This window comes from Bison bison, unplaced genomic scaffold, assembly GCF_000754665.1.
Source record: "Bison bison bison isolate TAMUID 2011002044 unplaced genomic scaffold, Bison_UMD1.0 scf7180017864530, whole genome shotgun sequence".
Taxonomy (NCBI): Eukaryota; Metazoa; Chordata; class Mammalia; order Artiodactyla; family Bovidae; genus Bison; species Bison bison.
In genome coordinates this window covers 678,389-701,678 of record NW_011495080.1, presented here as the reverse complement: position 1 = coordinate 701,678, position 23,290 = coordinate 678,389, and the positions used below count along the sequence as shown (strand labels likewise).

The 23,290-nt window shown below is 37.6% G+C and overlaps 1 protein-coding gene across 1 annotated transcript in view; it reads left to right on the top strand.

The window, feature by feature from the left end:
• Nucleotides 1-23,081, top strand: part of CHRM2 (cholinergic receptor, muscarinic 2) — a 165,169-nt gene extending 142,088 nt beyond the window's left edge. The window contains exon 2 of the mRNA XM_010831622.1: nucleotides 17,713-23,081. Coding sequence (XP_010829924.1) covers nucleotides 17,759-19,156 — 1,398 coding nt within the window. The 5' untranslated portion in view covers nucleotides 17,713-17,758 and the 3' untranslated portion in view covers nucleotides 19,157-23,081. The remainder of the gene's footprint in view (nucleotides 1-17,712) is intronic.
• Nucleotides 23,082-23,290: the final 209 nt, after the last annotated feature.

Here is a 23,290-nt window from a genome sequence, read left to right as displayed (position 1 = left end):
TATTTGGAGAACTCTTGCCTGGAAAATCCCATGGACGGAGGAGCCTGGTAGACTGCAGTCCATGGGTTCGCGAAGAGTCGGACACGACTAAGCGACTTCCCTTTCACTTTTCATTTTCATGCATTGGAGAAGGAAATGGCAACCCACTCCAGTGTTCTTGCCTGGAGAATCCCAGGGACGGGGGAGCCTGGTGGGCTGCCGTCTCTGGGGTCGCACAGAGTCGGACACGACTGAAGCGACTTAGCAGCAGCAGTAGCAGCAAGCTCTTGCTTCACCAATGGAATTCATTGTTCTTAATTGTTTAGACCCACAGTCACTAGGATTTTCTTCTTTTCAACTTGTCATCCTTTTTTTAAGCATCTAAACAAAATATTTTTGAAGACTTCCCTAATCTTTCTTTGAAATCATCTTTCCTTTTTTCCCTTTGCTTTACCGTTGAGATACAAAATAGGAGTCTGTCTATTTTGTTGCTCTTATCTATCCAAACCCTGACCATGTACAATACTACATTTAATGATTTCTCATTTTCTGGCTTTTATATTCAACTTCCATTTTATTACCATTTTCTTGAACACGATTCTTATTTTTTGTATTTAACCTCAACATGTGAGAATTTTATTTGGGTTCTGTAAATCCACTGAGTCTTTTCAAGTAGCCATTTAAAGGTTTGTTTTCAGTTGAGTAAGAGTCTGTAGTTTATAGTAAGAAAAATGAAGCTAACTATAGTCAGCTCTTGAAAACTTGGTTATCAAACTTGGAATTATATTTAAACAGAAATTAAACTTTATTCAAGTGGCTCCCAATCTTTATTTTAAAACAGTTTGGAAATCTGAGGGTGTACTAGGCATTGTGCCAAAAATATTGACAATTCACCCCATTCCATCTCACAGTCCCTGTCCCCCAACATTCCTCTTTTGAGTGTTTCTGTAGTTTAGACACTTTATCTTCCCTCCCTTTTCCTTTAGACAGGCCCATGCCAGTGTGACGCTCTGCTTTGTGCACCGTCATTTGTTATTTTAATAACAATACGAAAAAGAAAAAGAAAACACAACATGTAGCAAATTGAGTCAAGCGATCACCTTTCAGCTTTATAGTGGGCTTTGAAAGAACCAAACAAGGGAAGAGCCAGAGGCAGGCTGCTCACAAGTTACATTCCTAAATGCAGACACAGAACTGAGGATGTTTTATTATGCAGAGCAGACTCTGAGAGGCTGCCTACAAATGAGTCTTTCCTTGGAACACTCGGACAAAATGTTTCCATTCCAATAGCCAAGCATGAACCAGAGTGGAGACGGACTGAGAGACGCATAGACATCATACCCAGAGTAAGGATGGGAAGTACACCATGGCACACTGGAGAGGTCCTCCTCGGCAGGTTGGGTTGAGCCGTCTCATTCCCCAAAGACTGTCCGTGCAATGGGTCCTAACCCCTCATCTTGCTATTGGAGGTCAGCTCTAACCTATTCATGACCTCTGGATTTTAAGATGATGAGGCTGTGTCTGCTGTCTGTGGAATAGTATTTCTAAATAAATGCTTTGTATAAAGTAACCATAACATAAATAAAGATTCTTATTTCTGGCCAGTCCCTGGTGGCTCAGGTGGTAAAGCGTCTGCTTGCAATGCAGGAGACCCGGGTTCAATTCCTGGGTTGGGAAGATCCCCTGGAGAAGGAAATGGCAACCCACTCCAGTACTCTTGCCTGGAAAATTCTATGGACAGAGGAGACTGGTAGGCTACAGTCCAAGGGGTCGCAAAGAGTTGGACACGACTGAGCAACTTCACTTTATTTCTGGCCAGTCATGGGAGACGAATAGCATGACACTGGAGATTAAGGAATTGGCCCCTCGTGATCATCCCTCAGACAACCTGTGCTATCTCTTACTTGGGATACTCACTGAAGAAAAGATGGATGAGGGACAGAGTGAATAAACACTTAAGAACTCACAAGAAATAGCATGGATAAACAATAAAAGGCCTAGAAAAACTCAAGAAAACTAGCATTTGGCAGAATGAATACTCTGTTTTGTTGTTAGAAAGTATTCTCATTCAATTAGCAGAACTGCTGAGTTAAATTTTAAAAATAGTTTGGTTTTTTTTTCAAACAGCATTTAGAGAATGTGGTAAATGTAAGTCACAGATTCATTTTATACATATTCACAAAGCATATGACCATGTTGCTCTACACATTTAAGTTCAGACAGCTAGAAACTAGCAGACATAGTTTTCAGCCTCAAGTTTATCTCCTGCATCCAGAAGCCCATCATGGTTATCTGAGTATAAAAGCTACAAAGAGAAAAGCTAGACCCACCCTGAGGGAGCAAGGAGGCCAGCCCTCAGCCAGCACATCTCCTCGAGGGATATCTAGGCCCGGAGGGTCTTTGCTGCTCTCTCCTTCAAGAGGAAGTGACACTTTATGAGAAAATTTCCTCAGACGATTAGCATTTTCAGAGCAGAGACATTCTTTCACTTGTTCTTCAAGGGATCAATATCCATTCTTCTTCAGTGAAGGCACTGACAACTGGCACATACTTGGTTAAATGAAGGAATCGAGGGCAGCTTCTCATAGCTTCCTGTTTCCACTGATTTTACAATGTTTCAGAAATGAGTTAATTACCTACCGAACCCTCTTCTAACATGTTCTCTTAAAGGTCCAACTATGTGTAATCCTACCTTAGCAGATGGCACAAACTAAAACTGCTTTGCTGATGGTACAATTGTGCTTGAAGGACAGAGCATCCTGCCTAGCAGATTTATGCATGAGTCTCAATCCATTTGCAGTTTATTTGACAATCTTCCCTTCTCATGCATTATTTAGGTCCAGGCATTGTATGTAAATACCACTATAACATATACCGCTCAAAGTTAACTACTTTTTCCACTAACATAGGGATAAAGGCGTATAAATTGTGTTGAGGGTAATGATTAGCCAAGATGGTATAGTTTGAGAAAACAGGTGTTATTTTTTGTCACAGCCTTCATACTGGGTTTGGTCAATATGGAAATTGCTTCTTGGGGAAAAGAAATGGTTAGGCCCTGTAATTCTAGCTCCCTCTGAATGAGACTTTTGATTTTTCAGTGTTTGGAGAGTCTGAAGGTGAGGAGTTCAGTTCAGTCACTCAGTCTGACTCTTTGCGACCTCATGGACTGCAGCACGCCACGCTTCCCTGTCCATCACCAACTCCCGGAGCTTGATCAAATTCATGTCCATCAAGTCAGTGATGCCATCCAACCATCTCATCCTCCATCATCCCCTTCTCCTGCCTTCTGTCTTTCCCAGCATCAGGGTCTTTTTCAATGAGTCAGTTCTTTGCAACATTTTTGGCCAAAGTATTGGAGCTTCAGCTTTAGCATCAGTCCTTCCAATGAATATTCAGGATTGATTTCCTTTAGGATTGACTAGTTTGATCTCTTTTCTATCCAAGGGACTCTCAAGAGTCTTCTGCAACACCACAGTTTAAAAACATCAATTCTTTGGCATTCAGCTTTATATATGGTCCAACTCTCACAGCCATGCATGACTACTGCAAAAACCATAGCTTTGACCATATGGACATTTGTCGGCAAAGTAATGTCTGTGCTTTTTAATATGCTGTCTAGGTTTGTCATAGCTTTTCTTCCAAGGAGCAAGTATCTTAATTTCAAGGCTGAGGTCACCATCTACAGTGATTTTGAGCCCAAGAAAATAAAGTCTCTCACTTTTTCCATTGTTAACCCATCTATTTGCCATGAAGGGTTGGAACCAGATGCTGTGATCTTCATTTTTTGAATGTTGAGTTTTAAGCCAACTTTTCACTCTCTTCATTCACTTTCATCAACAGGCTCTTTGCTTTCTGCCATAAGGGTGGTGTCATCTGCATATCTGAGGTTATTGATATTTTCCCTGGGAATCTTTATTCTAGTTTATGCTTCATCCAGCCTGGAATTTTACATGATGTACTCTGCATAGAAGCAAAATAAGCAGGGTGACAATATACAGTCTTGGCATACTCCTTTCCCAGTTTGGAACCAGTTGGTTGTTCCATGTCCGGTTCTAACTGTTACCTCTTGACCTGCATTCAGGTTTCTCAGAAGGCAGTTAAGGTGGTCTGGTATTCCCATCTCTTTAAGAATTTTCCACGGTTTGTTGTGATCCACAAAGTCAAAGGCTTTAGCGTAATCAATGAAGTGGAGGTAGATGTTTTTCTGAAATTATCTTGCTTTTTCTATGATCCAACAGATGTTGGCAATTTGATTTCTGGTTCCTCTGCCTTTTCTAAATCCAGCTTGAACATTTAAAAGTTCTCAGTTCACATAGTGTTGAAGCCTATCTTGAAGAATTGGGAGTTAGGGAATTTAAATATATAGTTGGGCTTGAACTTATGGTGTTGGGAGAAGAAAGGGGTTGGGATTAGGGGAATAGAGAGTTAAGACCGCATGTGATGACCTATGTGACACATGTATCGCATATAGTAAATTATGTCATGATTTAGCCTGTAGTTATCACGAACAAAGTGGTTTCATTTTAATCAGGTAGGAGAATTGACTGTCCTGATTTACCACATAAAGTTCTTCATTCTCTCTGGCCAATTTGCTTTATTTTAACTCTAAATTAGTGCTTTGGATACAAAAAATCCTTGCCGAGTTGATGTAGCTTTTTATGTTTCCTCATCTCAATTGGCATTAGATCATTTAGTAAAGACTTTAATCTGCTTCATGCTCTCATTTTTCACATTTTAGTGGGATAATACTGTGGTCATTTTGATCCGTTCTAGAAATAGGCTGCAATCAGACTCTGAGGAAACAATCATTTTATATTTCGATTGGAAACAATAAAAATAGTTGCTGCCCATTACTCTGTATACTTCGTTACTACTTTATTTTTACAGCTTTATTGAATCTGGTGTGAATCATCAGTATATGAGGCCTGTGTCATTTCTGTCATTGAAAAGTTAGAAAACTCAAGAGTCAACTTTTTGGAGTCCTTTGTTCTCTTGGACTCTATCTGTTCTAGGTTTTAGTACCAGAGGAATGATGGTGTCAGTTAAGCTTACACTGTGGGTGCATTTGTCTTCGGAGGTTATAGCCAAGAAAATTTTGTCTGTAAAATATAATCCACTTACCTTTACTTTTCATATGTGCATTTTTATGAAAAGAGCAATGCATGCATTAGCTTTTTTTTTTCTTTCCATAAGCAGTGCAACCTTAAGCAGAGATATGCTTAAAATAAATACTAGATTCCTAAATACAACCAAGTGTCCTTTTCTCCACTTACCTTTTATATGTGTCTTATCTAAATTTGCATTTTATTTATAGTCAGAAGAAATTTCACTTCTTCCTGTACCTCCTAATCCTTTCTAATCCCATTTATCTTAACAATTCCAGTTTGTTCTTCAGAGGAAACTATTAACTTACTTTTTAACTTCTCTGAGCCTAAACTGATTGTCATTCCTCTCTTCAAAGCTGTCCTTGAGTTCTGTCCAAAGTTCCACGTTGCCCTGTGCTGTGCTCAGTCTCAGCTTTCAACAGAAGGCACGTGCACCATTGAAAAGAGTCTCTGAAGGGATGTATTGTTTGAAATCAGCTTCTCTAGGACAACAGCTTTCAATCTAGAATCTTCTATCAGAGTCATAACAAGCCTCAATCCCTCTGAAAATCTGATTCGCATGTTTAATTCAAGCAATGAATTAACTAATTTAGAGTTATTAAACCAGCAGCCTGCCGACTAGGAAAAGACAAAACAAAATACAGAAAGCCGACTACACAAATTTCCAGCTTCTCAAGATGGTAAGAAAGACACAGACATCAATTCAAATACAGCTGCCTAATCATATACAACTTTCAGTAGCTCTTCAAGAATTGCTTCCATTTTTCCTTTTACTTCTTGTCCTTGTGAAGACATAACAACCTTTAGAGAGAGGGCTTTCTCCTCTTTCGCTAAAGTTTGGTTTAGAACACACTATTTTGTCTGCCGTATTTACCGAATGATGTTGATAATCAATGTTGAAGTTCAGTCAAATTTCTGGTACAGAAAAGGATGGGGGCTGGAGTACTTATTCAGATGGAATTTCATTTTAAAAAGTCAACAGGATGATATATTCCAAATTGTGCTTTGTTTATAATTATCTAGACTGCTTTTTCCTTTTGGCAGGAGGTGTGTTGTGGTTAAAAAAAAAAAAAAAGAAAGATAACTAAAAGGAGGCATAGACGTAGAAACAAGGACAAGAGTACTAGTTAAATCATTGTTAGCTCTCTTTCCCTCTTAGTCATGACATTTTTCTAAAGTAAGTGCTGTTTAGAATGTGTTTTGAAGAAGACAGGAGATAGCTTGGCAAACAGGGAATGGAAGTTTGTTCCAGCATCACTAAGAATAGTATTATTTTTGACAGGCAGCCAAAACTGCAAACATGTTTACATTGTAATAAGGACTTAGAAATTCTTTAAGATTTTCACACTGAAAAAACTCATGAATTCTTTTGTATTTGTACTAATGTGGGGATCAAATTGCTGTTTCAGCTACTTTCATGCTTATTTACCATTTGCTTTTACATTTTTTTTCCTTTTTTCAAATGAAAGTTCAACTTGCATTCAGTGAAGTGCATAAACCTTAAGGCTTGATAAATGCAATGTTTTAAGTGAGACTTTCTTTTTAAAAATGTTTTACGTAATGCATATCCGGTAAAATCTGCAATACTGTGCTGCAATTTTCTAAATGAGAAAAACTCTACACATTGCTTTCAGAATACTTTCAACACATCTTTTCAGATATAATTAAAAGCTCAGTGTAGGTGAGCCAGTGGCTAAGTTTTATTTTCTCTTTCTGAACCTGCAGGTGGTCAGGCCTAATGCACTGGGGTAGATTCCACCAAAGTACATTGTACTTTCCTGAGAAATATTATGTACAATCTTGAGAACACAGTAAAAAAAACAAAAAGTCACGCAAAGCAAATGGTGAAGGAAAAGAAAAAAGAGAAGTAAAAGGGAAATCAAAATATTAGGAAAGGTTTCCAGGAAGCCTTCTGTAATTTACTACATGGATTCTTAGCCCTGACACTTGTCATTGTTTTAATCCAGGGTTGTTTTACATAACTGGATATTTCATCAGCATTTTGTTTGTCCTCTAGATTATGAACTCTTTGTGGATAAGAATGTGTTCTATTTTTTTGTTTCATCACTCATTACTCCTTCACTGCGATCCTCCACAGCCCTTGAAGGCAAATGAAGATCTGTTCATAACAGAAATTCAGTAAGATGTTTTAGAATCAAGAAAGAAACAGAGAAAGCTCTGGTTTCCTAGCAGGGTTGCCATCACTCTCTAAGGCCACGACTCCCAGTATAGCTGCTCATGTAGTGAGATTCAGGAGCTCCTAAAAAGCTCTCAATATGTGTATTGACTGCTGATGTGTCACTTGAAAGAAAACCCGATTAAAGGGAAAGAAGTGGAAATTTACTGTACTTCTCCCTGATGCCAAAAAAGTACCAGAGTATGGAATGTCAGTATTATCAGCTAGTAGAGCTGCACTGTCTCTGGAAAAAACTCTTCTTTTCCTGTAAGTAAAATTGAAAGACTTTCAAGATTCATAAGCATCATCACAGTATCCGCAAATTTTATCATCTATTGCATCAGTATCAAAACCCTGTATGTTGAAACCTTTCTTTAGAGAAAAGGGACTTTGTTTTCCAACACTTCCTTAAAAAGTCTCTCCCCAATTCTCTTTTCATTATTTTTCTCTCTAACACCATCTTTAGCCAGTGTGATTGTTCACTGATGTATAAATAATTTCAGGCCTATTAAATTGCTATCCCAAAGGTTTTAAACATTAGTGGGACTAATGGAAAGTGTGGAAGATCTAAAACAGAGTATATACTATATACTTCAGGCATTTCACAAGATATACTCTGAATAGAAGTTGAATAAACCGGGTGACAATATACAGCCTTAAGGTACTCCGTTCCTGATTTGGAACCAATCTGTTGTTCAGTGTCCAGTTCTAACTGTTGCTTCTTGACCTGCATATGGGTTTCTCAGGAGGCAGGTAAGGGGTCTGGTATTCCCATCTCTTGAAGAATTTTCCAGTTTGTTGTGATCCACAGAGTCAAAGGCTTTAGCGTAGTCAATATAGCAGAAGTAGATGTTTTTCTGGAACTCTCTTGCTTTTTCAGTGATCCAACAGATGTTGGCAATTTGATCTCTGGTTCCTCTGCCTTTTCTAAATCCTTTTCTAAATCTAACTGGTGATAACATGGTATTATATTAGCATTTCGTTCTTAAGGCAGTGAAGAGATAATCAGTTTAAATAGTTTAAATAGTCTCCTTGAATCCCGGGTGGCTCAGAGTAAAGAATCCACTTGCCAATGCAGGAGACACAGGTTTGATCCCTGGGTCAAGAAGATACCCTGGAGAAGGAAATTGCAACTTATTCCTGTATTCTAGCCTGGAAAGTCCCATGGGCAGGGGAGCCTGGCAGGCTACAGTCCATGGGGTCATATGAGTCAGAAATGACTTACTAAACAAAAACAACTCCTAGACTATCTACTAGTTCCTTGTTCCTGGTATAGTCTTGTTTCTGATGACAGTCTGATATTTTATCATCCTTATATTTGTTCATATCTTTTAATAATAGTGGTTATTTTGTATTGACAGCTAGATATCTAGGCATAATATTGTCAAATGAAATGAAAGTCGCTCAAATAGTGTCCAACTTTTTGTGATCCCATGAACTATACAGTCCATGGAATTCTCCAGGCCAGAATACTGGAGTGGGTAGCCATTCCCTTCTCCAGGGGATCTTCCCAACTCAGAGACTGAACCCAGGTCTCCCACATTGCAGGCATATTCTTCACTAGCTGAGCCACCAGGTAAGCCCAATATTGTCAAAGTCAACTTTTAATTCTCTCTGGATGGATTGTGGTGTTCAGCCCTCATGTATACAATTTAAAGGGCTTCCCTGGTGGCTCAGCAGTAAAGAATCTACCTGCACTGTAGGAGCTGCAGGAGATGGGGGTTTGATTTCTGGGTCGGGAAGGTCCCCTGGAGGAGGGCATGGCCACCCACTCCAGTATTCTTGCCTGAAGAATCCCATGGACAGAGGAGCCTGGTAGGCTACAGTCCATGGGATCGCAAAGAGTCAGACACGACTGAAGCAACTTAGCAAGCACACATGCACACTTGCAATTTAAAAAGCTAAAGTGGGCCTTATTACGCACTCACTTGAGGGAATTTCAGGCCACACTAACCACTGAAGCTGATGTATTTATCCCGTGTTTGCTCAGTAATTAGGCCGCTTCTTAGAGATCAATGTCTGAAAGAAAGGGACAGTGAAAACCCAGAAAGCTTTGCCATTTTTGGTAATGTGTTTAAATAGCAGAAGAAATTAGAAATCTATGAAAAGTATATATGTTAAGATTACATTTTAAAAGTTAAATAAGTATATGAGTGAAGTCGCTCAGTCACATCTGACTCTTTGCTACCCCATTGCCTGTAGCCCACCAGGCTCCTCCGTCCATGGGATTCTCCAGGAAAGAATAGTGGAGTGGGTTGCCATTTCCTTCTCCAGGGGATCTTCCTGACCCAGGGATCGAACCCAGGTCTCTCGCATTGAGGGCAGATGCTTTAACCTCTGAGCCACCAGGGAAGCCCTAAATAAGTATAAACAATTGTAAATTCAAGTTTATGTGAATTCTTGTTCTGAAATTTTTTATGCATTTTTATGCATTGCGTATTTTCTTTACCTGGATTCCACTTGTTGTCAATCACAGGCTCCATTTTTTCCAACTTTTAAAATTCTTCTAGGAGGCTTTTTAAATAAATCAGCCTCACTTTCCTGGTATGACATAGTGAAAGAATGTGACCATAGGAGATACCAAAATTTGAACCTTGGCCCTAGTACTTACCAGCTCTGATCATTGTCAGATGTAAAGCTGGAAAAGATGACTATTGTTTTCAGAGTATTGTGAGAATTAAATAAAATAATGTGCAGAAAATTTTAGTGCTTAGGTTGCTCATATATTAATAAGTTTCTTGTTAGCTTATCACATTGTGGATACATCTATGGAAGTAATCATTACATATCAGGCATCTTGCCTGACAAGCACAGTGTGGGAAAAACCCCATTTATTTAATAAAATTTCCACTGCATATCCAAATATACATTAGAAATTTTTTAAAAATCATTTAAATTAGCGTTTTCTCTGTAAGAGTTCCAAAAGATTGTCAGTGTTAGAACTTCTACGTAATTGGCATGAAAACTTTTGTGAGTAGTTATATATCAGTTTACCTGGTGATATGTTTTTATGATGATGCACTTAAAAAAATGCTCTAGACCTTAAATATCATGTAGTTTCATGTGCAGAATCTCGCTTAATAACTGTTTATCTTATTGTGAACATCTATCCAAAGTCACAGTATTGGCCTGGACATGATAATCCTCTGTTGTCTAAGCCAACGACCCAACTTAAACTTGGATCAGTTATGGCAGGTCAAAGTGATAAATCTGGGGGCTCACACTGGTGCCTCATAGCTCAGTTGGTAAAGAATCTGCCTGCAATGCAGGAGACCCCAGTTCGATTCCTGGGTCAGCAAGATCCGCTGGAGAAGGGATAGGCTACCCACTCCAGTATTCTCGGGCTTCCTTTTTGGCTCAGCTGGTAAAGAATCCACCTGCAGTGCGGGAGACCTGGATTTGATCCCTGGGTTGGGAAGATCCCCTGGAGAAGGGAAAGGCTACTACCCACTCCAGTATTCTGGCCTGGAGAACTCCATGGATTGTGGGACACAACTGAGCTACTTTCACTTTCGCCTTCACACTGGCCAAAGGTAAATCCCAGACAAACAAGGAATATTTGTAGCTGAGGCTACAGCCAGGTTCTCTGGGTTTGAACGTCGGTTTAATTCTTAATTATTTGATCTTTAGTTCAATATTTATGAAAAGATGTATAATAAAAATAATAATTATCTTAGGAGTTTCTGTGAAGAGTAATCATGCTGAATTTAATATGACTAATAACAATATCATTGATAATGATAATTAAGTATTACCAGTACCACTATAACCTACTTCTCCTCTCTCTCAATCTATTCCACACACACACACACAATTTTCTGTTAACTATTAAGAAATGTGTTTAATTTAAACTCATTTAACAATTGTAAATATTAATAGTGTTTATTTAATGTTTAACATTTATAGATCAGAATTCAGAGACATTGTCTCGCTTGACCTTTACCACAAGTCTAGAAGAAAAATAGGGTTGCTATTATTCTTGTTTGAGGGAAAAAAAGCAAAAAAGCACATAGCTAATAAGAGCAGAGATTAGCACCCACAGCTTTGCCAAGATAATCTTAAACCGTGCTACATTCCTCACTGCTACGTATGAGGACTCAAGTAGTGAAGCAGCTAAGGACAGAAATTTTCTTCTCCTAAGTTTTGTAGTACTTTCAGAACTTAGTCATAAACTAACATAGTAAAATGCAAATGGATTACTATATGTTTGCCATAGTAAGATATGGAGCCCTTTAAAAGTCTTCTTCATTGTTTAGTCTGTTGTGATAATGTTATTTCATCAATGATATAAAAACTGTTGCTTTAATAAAATCTTATGATGCCCCATCAGAGGTAAAAACTTTTACAGAAATGTAAATAACAGAAATGCCTAGAGCTTTACAAAAAAAGAAAGCTGTTTTCTTTCATGGAAAAGAAGCAGTACTTGCTAGCTTGTGTATTATGTGGGGAGAAAGGAATGCCGTTCTTCAAATACTTGTGCTTGCTTCTGAGTGAAATGTTTTCCATTTTTACATATAGCATTAGTGCATGCTCAGTTACTCAGTCCGCAGAAGGCAATGGCACCCCACTCCAGTACTCTTGCCTGGAAAATCCCATGGACGGAGGAGCCTGGTGGGCTGCAGTCCATAGAGTTGCTAAGAGTTGGATACTTTTCACTTTCATGCATTGGAGAAGGAAATGGCAACCCACTCGAGTGTTCTTGCCTGGAGAATCCCAGGGACGGGGGAGCCTGGTGAGCTGCTGTCTCTGAGGTCACACAGAGTTGGACAGGACTGAAGGGACGCAGCAGCAGCAGTCACTCAGTCATGTCCAACTTCTTGCACCCTCATGGACTACAGCCCATCAGGCTCCTCTATCCATGGAATTTTCCAGGCAAGAATACTGGAGTGGGTCATAAACAAGCAAATAACTCTGGAAGTTTAGAGGATATGATAGCAACTAAGTATGCTAACACTGTATAAATTTACTATGTTCTACCTGGGTAAGCATTCCAGGACACACAAGTGGAATTTGTCTTAGTATCCTTTATTGGATAAAGGATAGTTCTCAAGATGGGACAGAAACAGTATCCAACCAAAGGGTAAGGACATTGAATTGAGTTGCAGACATTTACTCACTGGCCTTGAAAATGAGACAATTTGCTAATCTCTTCTTATAGCCTGAGTTTACTTCTAAGGATAAAGGGGAGGATAAGACCTGTCCTGTAATTTTATATGTTTATATGTTAATACTAAGTGAGATAACATATGTTTAGAACCCTAGCATTATTTTTTTTATCAATGTTATATTTTTTTAGTTGAAAATGTAAAGCATGCTCATGGTAAACAATAGAGGAGAGAACAAATTACCAAATAAACAATATGAAAAAGGTAGAGTGAGAATCTTGCAGCTTTACATTATTATAAAGTTTTAGAATGATAATAGATATTGTTATTAGCACAAGTTATGGCAAGAAAGAAATCCCTTATTCATTCTTATAGTTTCTTATTTCCATAAAATAAGAGATCAAGCTAGTTTATTTTTAAGTATTTATATATATATATATATAAAATTCTCCAGAGGAAGTCACCAGAGGAAGCCACCCAAAATATTTTAAGTAAAACAAATATTGCTCTATGTTTTATTAGAATGAATGTGAAGAATAAAGTGTCAAAAAAGTTACTGGGACAATAAATATTTGTTACTTTTCAATCAGAGTATTAAAAAAATGAACATTTTGAAATGTACATATAACTCATTTCCAAAAATGTCCATGAATTTATCTAATGAATAGACAAAAGCAAGTTTATAAACAAGTCAGAATTCTGATCTTACTGTTATATTATCTAATAAGGACTCATTAGAATAATGATTGGATTAGTTAAATTATTTTGTTCAAGTAAATTACATGAATAAACAACTGTATGAATAATGACCAAAAGCAGTGCTATTGAAACAATTCCACTGATTAGGTAAACAGGGGTTGAATTAACAATAACAGTTGTTGATCCTATATTAATTCAACAAACACTTTGAGCACCAGTTATGTTTGAGGCAGTGAGTTGGATAGTAGAGCTACAAAGACTCAGAAGTCAGAATTCACTGTTTTCTTAGCGACAAAGAAAAATAATTAGATGGTGTATCAGTCGGTGCCGTAAGGGTCGAAGGTATATACAGGGATCTGTAAAAATTGAAACCCGAAAGGCTACTAACTGTATGAAACAAAGTACTCAGCCTTTCTAGTAATCAGAGAAATAGAAATTAAGAGAAAAACAAACAAACTACATGTTGGCTTTCTGGGATTGGCAAATATTAGGACGCTGCATAATAACAATTGCTTAAAGCTTATTAAGAAATGGAACTTACCTGGTCAGAGTAGGATCCCCTGCAGCTATCCAAGAGAATAATATGACTGTAGTCAGAAGAAAGCTTATACCCATTCCTTTGTCCAGTGCCTTGGTCCCTAACTTAGGCTTATATGATAGTGAAATTTGCAACTCAAGTCCATGACACAATAGGAAAATTTTAATTTCAGCACTATTTCAAGCAGTTTGAGGTTGCAACCTGCATGCCCATCATTAGAGAAATGTAAAAGAAAAGACGCTATTATTTACTTACTATGGAATTAGGAGCAATCCATTTGAAATATCTGGAGCAACATTAAAACATGATATTGAGTGAAAAATAAAAAGAAACAAAACAACATCTAGAACACAGTATCATTTAGTAAACTAAGATAATAAGGGGAGAAATGTATATTTTCTAGAGTTGCATATCTAGCCAAAGAAATAGTACAAGCAACGTGAACAATTTTGAACAAGTTCTAAAGGAGAAATGGGATGTGAGAAATAGAAATGAAAAGAAGGAAAACATTGATAAAATTAAAATGAGGACCTTGCAGAGACTGATGAGGATGTTGGGTAAAGTCTAAGGAATATAATCAACTGAGCTTTCCACTTGACATTCAAATAGCTCTAGACAAATAGGCGAATAAGAGTAACAACAGAATAAAATGATATGAAGCATGATATGGAAGCAGAGATGGGGAAAAACACAACTATTAATAGTCCAAGAGCCATCAAAAGGGTTTCACAGAGTTGATGATGCCTGAAGGCTGAATAGGAGGCAGACAAGTGAGAAATGTGAGGCCGTAAAGATAAGGGGATGCGGGGGAGATGCTTTCAAGATAGGAGATCAGGATGGAAAATGACATGAAGACGTTACATACAATGTTGTGTTTAGATAATTTCTCATGCAATTGCCTTTACTGTGGGATATTTAGGGCTTCAAAGGTAGTGCTAGTGGTAAAAATAACCTGCCTGCCAACACAGGAGACATAAGAGATGTGGGTTTGATCCCTGGATTGGGAAGATCACCTGGAGGAGGGCATGGCAACCCACTCCAGTATTCTTGCCTGGAGAATCCCATGGACAGAGGAGCCTAGCGGGCTACAGTCCATAACGTCGCAAAGAGTCAGACACGACTGAAGGGACTTAGCACACACATACACATGTGGGATATTTAGGGGGGTTCTGAGATACTTCTGGAAAGATGCAAGGGGGAAAGACTATAAATTTTATCAAAGACCTAATTATTTTAAGAATTCAAGTAAGTAGGACCTAATATAAGGAAATGGGACTGAAAATGCAAACAAGGTACAATTGCAAAAGATACTTAAGAGGTAGAGTTGACAGGTCATGGCTGCAAGAGGTGCGGGGGAGGCAGGAGGCCAGGAGATGGCTCAGATTTTTAACTTGATAGTAATAGGATTCACTAGAAACGAGTAAAGCAAAATATGGAGAATTTTGGAATAAAATGCGGTAAGTTCCATCCCATCAAAACTATTTTCCTTGTTAAACTTTTCAAAGTTTCTCCATGACTTAGAGATTAAATTCAAATTCCTTATGTCTTCCTTAAGAAATTTATGATGAGACCTCTGTCAATGAATTCTTTTAGTGTTTCTAATTGTATTTTTTTTTTTTTTGCTATAATATTTCTGAATAGACATCCTTGAGTAGACCTCTTGCACATTTTTATAACTATAGCTGAAATATAAATTCCTATATGTAGTATTCATGAGACAAGTGTTTCTCCATTTAAAATTTTAATACATGTATTTACATTTTCAGAGATATTATATGTTTCCCTCCAAGGAAATTACCCCAATAGTCCAACCAGTAACATCCAATAATTTTAAGAAAGGCAGATGAAGAAATGTTTTCCAATGTTTGTGTTTGCATTTTTTCTTAGTCTATATTAATTTGTCTTTGGGTGACTGATTTGGGTGTCTTTGATTTTGAAGGAGACTTAGAATGATGACTTAGCATTAGAACGGTTGGTCAAGGGATGACTAAACCGACTCCTAATGACAACATGCTTGCATTTTTAAATTGTGAGGTTGAATATCTTTTCATATGATTAAATATTAACATTTAATTTATTATTGATCTAACTGTATGTCAATGTTTTAGACTGTTAGTCTTCTCATCTCTCCTTATTCCATTTCACAGCTTTTTATATTAAGGAGATTAGGTAACTTTGTAATCATGTGCTTTTACAAATATTGTTTCCCAATTTTTATTTTTACTCTTCCATGCAAAAATTTCAAGTAATTTATATGATGTTTACATATATTTTCCTTATGGCCTCTGAGTTCTGGGTCTTATTTATTGAGGCCAAACTCCTCCTAAATCACTGTTTAAAAAAAAAATACTTGAAGATAACTTGCTTTCTAAGAATAATCCAATTGTTTAGATGCTATTTGTACTATGAAGGTGCTTAGCTTAGCTTGATTTTCTACATGAGTTTCAGGGAACACCACTGTGCCATCCATATTTATTTTTAAGTAGTGGGACCTGAGTGGAGATTTCTGAATCTCAAAATGACAACAAATAATTTTTCAATAATGCTTACTTTCTGATCCACACAACTGATTGTTGATTTTGTCAACATGAGCTACTTTTTCCTTCAGATGTTGTGTCTCCAGAAATGTGTCATAGCTCATTTGATAAACAACTTTCTTTCCTGTGTCCCTTATGAAAGATTGCTCAATTGTCCCCAGACTTCAGTAGTATTATCTGAAAATGGTGAACGTGTGTTTATTAAACACAATAGGGTTGGGCAACAGAAAGTGCACTCCAGTTTAATAACTGCTTCTTTATCAACCCATCATGCCACCAAAGCATATGCCTCTCAGAGGCAAGGACCTTGTCTTAATCATCAAGGAATACCCAGAGTATAGTACAGTGCTTAATCCAGAGTTGCTTAATAGGAATGTGAGGACAGAGTGAATGAGTGAATGGTTGAACAAACTAAGGTTCATAGTCTTATCTCTATCTAATATGTGACCTTGTATAAATTACTCAGTCTTTCCAGGCTTCAGTTTCCTGTTCTGCCAAACAAATCTAAATTCTAGCCTGACTGTGTCAAAGATTTGCCTGAAAGAACAATAAGGTGATAGACTTGGCACTGATTTGAAAAAAATTCAAAAAATTGGTATAATCATATCAATATACATTTAATAAATAACTTCTTTTTTTAGGATATGGAATATTGCTAACTACAAAGAATATGCTAACTATGGGACACTAACTGCAAATGTAAAATGAAGATCAGAAAAAATAATGCTCATTGGGGTAATGCATTGGCTAACAAAGTATCATGATTATCTTTCCTTTATTATCATCATTATCAGTATTATTATGAAAAAGAGCAATCAGGTGGAAAAGGCCACACACTCAATATTGACTATAAAAATCATACACTCAATGCCTGTTTTATGCTTCCTCCACAATCTTGTCCTCCTATTGGTTTATTATTCTTTATGTCTATACCAGAAAGCCCTTGGAGCTTTGGAAAGTTTTATGTACAATTTTGGCCTATTTAGTTCAATTCATCAATCTTATGCTCAGTTAAATTCACTTATGACAGATATTCAGTTTTAGATATGAACACATGCAAAATCGGAGAAGGCAATGGCACCCCACTCCAGTACTCTTGCCTGGAAAATCCCATGGACGGAGGCGCCTGGTGGGCTGCAGTCCATGGGGTCGCTAAGAGTCGGACACGACTGAGCGACTTCGCTTTCACTTTTCACTTTCATGCATTGGAGAAGGAAACGGCACCCCACTCCAGTGTTCTTGCCTTGAGAATCCCAGGGATGGGGGAGCCTAGTGGGCTGCCGTCTATGGGGTCGCAGAGTCGAACACAACTGAAGTGACTTACAGTACAGTACAGTACATTCAAAATGTTATCATACTTCAAATACTTTGCCAGCCGGAAAGGATCTTTTGAATCCTTCATTGAAAGTTTTGCTTTTTATGCAGGGAACTGAGGTAGGTAGTCACAATAAACATGTAGGAGAAATAAGGAAGATTTTGGAGTAAAAAATATGGTTCAAAAAGGAGAAAACTGATGTATTTTAAAGCAGTGTTTATATTATGTATTTGTTAATTTTATTCTATTTCCCTACAGGTTTAAATGTTTTTTGACTACTTGGCTACTGATTAGAGAACACAAAATGAATAACTCAACAAACTCCTCTAACAATGTGGCTCTGACCAGTCCTTATAAGACATTTGAAGTGGTTTTTATTGTCCTTGTGGCTGGGTCCCTCAGTTTGGTGACTATTATTGGGAACATCCTGGTCATGGTCTCCATTAAAGTCAATCGCCACCTCCAGACCGTCAACAATTACTTTTTGTTCAGCTTGGCCTGTGCTGACCTCATCATTGGTGTTTTCTCCATGAACTTGTATACCCTTTACACTGTGATTGGCTACTGGCCTTTGGGACCTGTGGTGTGTGACCTTTGGCTTGCCCTGGACTACGTGGTCAGCAATGCCTCAGTAATGAATCTGCTCATCATCAGCTTCGACAGATACTTCTGCGTCACGAAACCACTCACTTATCCCGTCAAGCGGACCACAAAAATGGCAGGTATGATGATCGCAGCTGCCTGGGTCCTCTCCTTTATCCTCTGGGCTCCAGCCATTCTCTTCTGGCAGTTCATCGTAGGGGTGAGAACTGTGGAGGATGGGGAATGCTACATCCAGTTTTTCTCCAATGCGGCTGTCACCTTTGGCACGGCCATTGCAGCCTTCTATTTGCCTGTGATCATCATGACTGTGTTATACTGGCACATATCCCGGGCCAGTAAGAGCAGGATCAAGAAGGACAAGAAGGAGCCTGTGGCCAACCAAGATCCAGTTTCTCCAAGTCTGGTTCAAGGAAGGATAGTGAAGCCAAACAACAACAACATGCCTGGGAGTGATGATGGCTTGGAGCACAACAAAATCCAGAATGGCAAAACTCCTAGAGATGCTGTAACTGAAAACTGTGTCCAGGGGGAGGAGAAAGAGAGCTCCAATGATTCCACCTCAGTCAGTGCTGTTGCCTCTAATATGAGAGATGATGAAATAACCCAGGACGAAAACACAGTTTCCACTTCTGTGGGCCATTCCAAAGATGAGAACTCAAAGCAAACATGCATCAAAATTGTCACCAAGACCCCAAAAGGTGACCAATGTACCCCAACTAATACCACTGTGGAGCTAGTTGGTTCTTCAGGTCAGAATGGAGATGAAAAACAGAACATCGTTGCTCGCAAGATTGTGAAAATGACTAAGCAGCCTGCCAAAAAGAAGCCTCCTCCTTCCCGGGAAAAGAAGGTGACCCGGACGATCTTGGCTATTCTGTTGGCTTTCATCATCACTTGGGCCCCATACAATGTCATGGTGCTCATTAACACCTTTTGTGCACCCTGCATCCCCAACACAGTGTGGACAATTGGTTATTGGCTCTGTTACATCAATAGCACTATCAACCCTGCCTGCTATGCACTTTGTAATGCCACCTTCAAGAAGACCTTTAAACACCTTCTCATGTGTCATTATAAGAACATAGGCGCTACGAGGTAAAGCATCTTTGTAGAGAAGAAAGGTAGTCAAGGGGAGCCTCGTGAAAGAATAAAAGAGCTCCTAGTTTTCAAATCTCTGCCATTGCACTTTATAGTCTTATCGTGGAATGTGCAATTGAGGAGCCCAGCAGTGACACTCTTTGGTGCCTATGCTCCAGTTTGAGAAACTTGTACCTTAGAAACCCTGTCAGATGAGGAACAATGAGACCATAAAGGAGACATGTTGAAATTGTGGATTTAAGAAGTGACCTATGCTTTCTTGTACTCTCTTGAAGAAGGGCTTCTGAATCTATAATTTTATCTCTGCACAAAAAGAATAATAACCTCGCTGTGTTTTTTCATTTTTGTGTTCCCAAGTGAAAGGCCACAGTTACAAACTAACCTGGAGACTTAAGCCATTATACGATGGGGAAGTGAAGAAACAAGATCAAAACCGGATATAGAAATGGCCTCCAGAGTGTTAAACATATATTATTCTTTTGTTACGATTTTATGTGGAGAATTGCAACATAATAAATGCTTATCTTTTTTATCTTTCCCCTTTCCCATCATAAAAAGAGAGCAAACAAACAAAAACTTAGCTAGATTACATCATTATTTTTGTCACATGGCATTGGATTTTTTACTCCCATGTTTTACACTGTGTAAGTGCAAAATCTGCAGGACTTTCACTAAATGCAGAGACAGTCAGGAGAAAGCATATTTCACCCCTGCCCACTGTGTCTTTTGCATTCTTTGGGGGTATAAAACTGTGAAGATTTAATTCACTTATGATTCTTTATGTGAAATATTTTCATCAATCTGGTTTTATACTAAATAAGCCCCTTATTTTAATAGAATAGCCTACCTAATATATAAACATGCTTGAGAAACCAAAGTCAATTTTTTAAAATGAGGTTTCATCAAATTCAACAATGTCCATTTTTTTTTTTAAGAGAAAGTTTACTGAGGCCAGGTGAATTTTGAGATAAGGAAATAGAAGGTTGAAAGGGCATCCTGTTTCAACCTGATCTGCCTGACCTATGTATGACATACTAACTTGTAAAACATGAACTCTTGGCCTTTGCAAGCAGAAATAAAATGCTGCTTTATTCATCTGGAATCTTAAATAGGATTAAGTTATTCACATGACACCACTGACTTTGGGGTCAATCCCAAGAAAATAAGACTTTCTCTTCAATGCTTGATAAAGGATGATATTAAATTTATAGTCAAGTGAGATTTGTAACTGTCTTATGACCTGTAGAAGGAAAAAAAAATAGAGAACGTTTACTGAAACCACACGTTTTGTATTCCTCAAATTGTCAATTCCCCTTAAAGTTTTTTAACTTCAAAATTCTGTTGATAGAAGTAGTAATCTTTATGGAAGAAAAGTCATGGATAACTAAACAGGCCAAGCAAGCACAACAGAACCTGAGAGTAGGTGGCTGCACCTGTGCTGCTTCTCACCATTTTTTAATTCTAGACCACAAAAAAATCGTATCAGGAACAATTAACCTGTGTATGAGTTTCTTATTGTACCTATACCACTTCTCACCATTTTAAAATTCTAGACCATAGAAAAGTTATATCAGGAACAATTACCCTTGTCCATCTAAGACAGACATTTTTATTGGGATCCCAAATAAATATACAGCTATACTGATTCAAGCTTAGTTATTTTTACCCCTCAACATTTTTTCTTACGGTATTTCCTATAGTCTTCCAATCAGATTTTCTAAGATGGTCCAATCAATAGAAATTAAATTTATAAAACCCATTTCAAATTTCATATTTTTCATTTTAGGTTTATGAGCTCTACGATATCTTGATCAGTAGTATCCATATGAGTTGCATGATGAATTTGTCAGTATTAGACTTTAGCACCTTAATTAGAACTTTTTTGTGTGACTTGCCTCACTGATGGCATCTCAACAATTTTGAGAGCTGAAAAAAAAAAGCACAAAGCAAATAACAACAAAAAAGAACAATTAGTAAGAAGCAAAGTGCCAATAATTTTTGTACATAAGTTATCCTTTATAAAAATAACTTTCTGTTTCAATAACTTCAGTCATCCCTCCCAACCAAATCTTCTATTTATAAACATACAGCGTCAGTTCATACTGGTATCTTTTTTCTACCTTAATATAAACTTTTACATTTTAAATCCATATTTATTTTTGTTTTTTCAAGTAAATGCATCAATTGAGGGGAAAGTACATCAAGCAAATGTGCTGTTTGGTTTCTTGTATACAAAACAATTGACTGGCTGAATATTTCACATATTAACTTGTGCTGTTATGATGGAGATTCAGCTTTAGTTGGGTTGAACTCTTTGGATTCAAGGATTGAGGATTCTGGATTTGGGTTTTTTTTTGTCTGCTCTAACAATCCAACTCATCATGAATCAAACTGCCTCTAACTGTCCATTGCCATTGCATCTTTTCTTTCTTCTGTTCTTGATCTTCACCATATCTACCACAACCTTATTGAAAAAGAAATCACCAAAAATTAAAGAAAGGAATTGAATATAGACTGATACATCATGGATGATTTGTCAACTGGAATCAGAAAAAGTGACAAGAATACTGAAAATAGTAGATGATTAGAAAGATGTGGAGACTGTATCCAGAGGCTTGCATTAACTATTTACTGGATTTGTTTATTTCAGTGGCTCCCAGCCAGGGACCATTTTGCCTCCCAGGGGACATTTAACAATGTGTGGAAACGTTTTTGGTTGTCACAACTCAAGGGAGGGCTCTTGGCATCTAGTGACTAGGCTCTGGGGATGTTACTGAACAGCTTACAATGCACAGGATAGACCCCACAACTAAGGATTTTTTTGATACAAAATGTCAGTAGAGTCAAAGTTGGGAAATCCTGTATTAAGGGATTCTAGAGCTTGCTTTATATAAGTGGGAAAAATCATCCTGTATCTCTATTAGGACATCAGTGCAAATTGTTCATCTGTTTGAAAAAAGTAATTTCACCAGCCACATACCAGACACACTGTCATCCGTTGAGTCTGGTGTATTTGTAATTTACAGACTGGGAACACAGGACAAATCACCATACCATGCACACAACACATTGTTTCCAACATTTTAATGTCCAATTAGGAGTGCACGGAGTCCAGTTAATTGAAGTAACTGGCTATTAAAATGGTTGCAATTAATATGGTCACTTTCTATCGGAGCTGCTGTTTTTCCTCTCAAAAACATTAAGAGCCTCTTTCAAAAACAACATGATTCATCTCCTTTGTCTTCACTGGAAAGGTAAATATCTGTCAAGAATTTCTTCTTTCCTCATAGCAATAATGTAAATATCCCAGAGTGGTCTTAAAAGAAGAGTTTAAGAATGTGAAAAAGCCAGTTCATTTCTTGAAAAAAGAAATGATTGCCTTTTTACCAGTTCATCATTAATTTAACGCCACCTCCCCAAGTGGTAGGAAAAAGTCATCAATATAATAAGTCATGTAGGATATGCTTTTTGGTGAATGTTAAAGCTGGAGTTTCCACATACTCCTGGCTCTTTGTCCATTCATGGCTTTTTGACCCTAAAGATATGACATTGGGGGAGATGGGAGTTCAAAATAATGGCAACATATACTTAGAAATGCAATCTACTTTTATTTTCTCCTACTAGTTCACTGGTAGTTGCCTTTCCCCCAGTTTGATAGTATCCCTTTCAACACCCACAGCACTGGTGTTGCAAATAGATTAGGGAAGCACCCAAAGCTGGATGAATTGTGCGAAGTGTATTTTCAGCATGTATATACAATACCTTGCCTCTCAAATATGCTTCTCTTAAAAGGGTGCACGCTATAGCATGAACTGTGTGCATATTTAATGTATCTTCCTGGAATATGCTGTACGCTTAATATACATATTCTATAAATAAAGTAATAAAATGTATAATAGAAATACATATTTCTGTATGCAAATAAATATATTATACACAAAATCTGAGCATGTAATATGGTGTTTGTGGCTTCAGAGTGACAAAGGTAGAGTTTATACACCTAATTTTAAAAGAAAGTAGTATTTGCTTTTGAAGGGAGACATTAAACAACAACCCAAACTCTACCCATATTACTACTATACTGTTTTATAATTTTTGAAAACATAGCACTTATTTTAAATATCTCTTGGAGGAC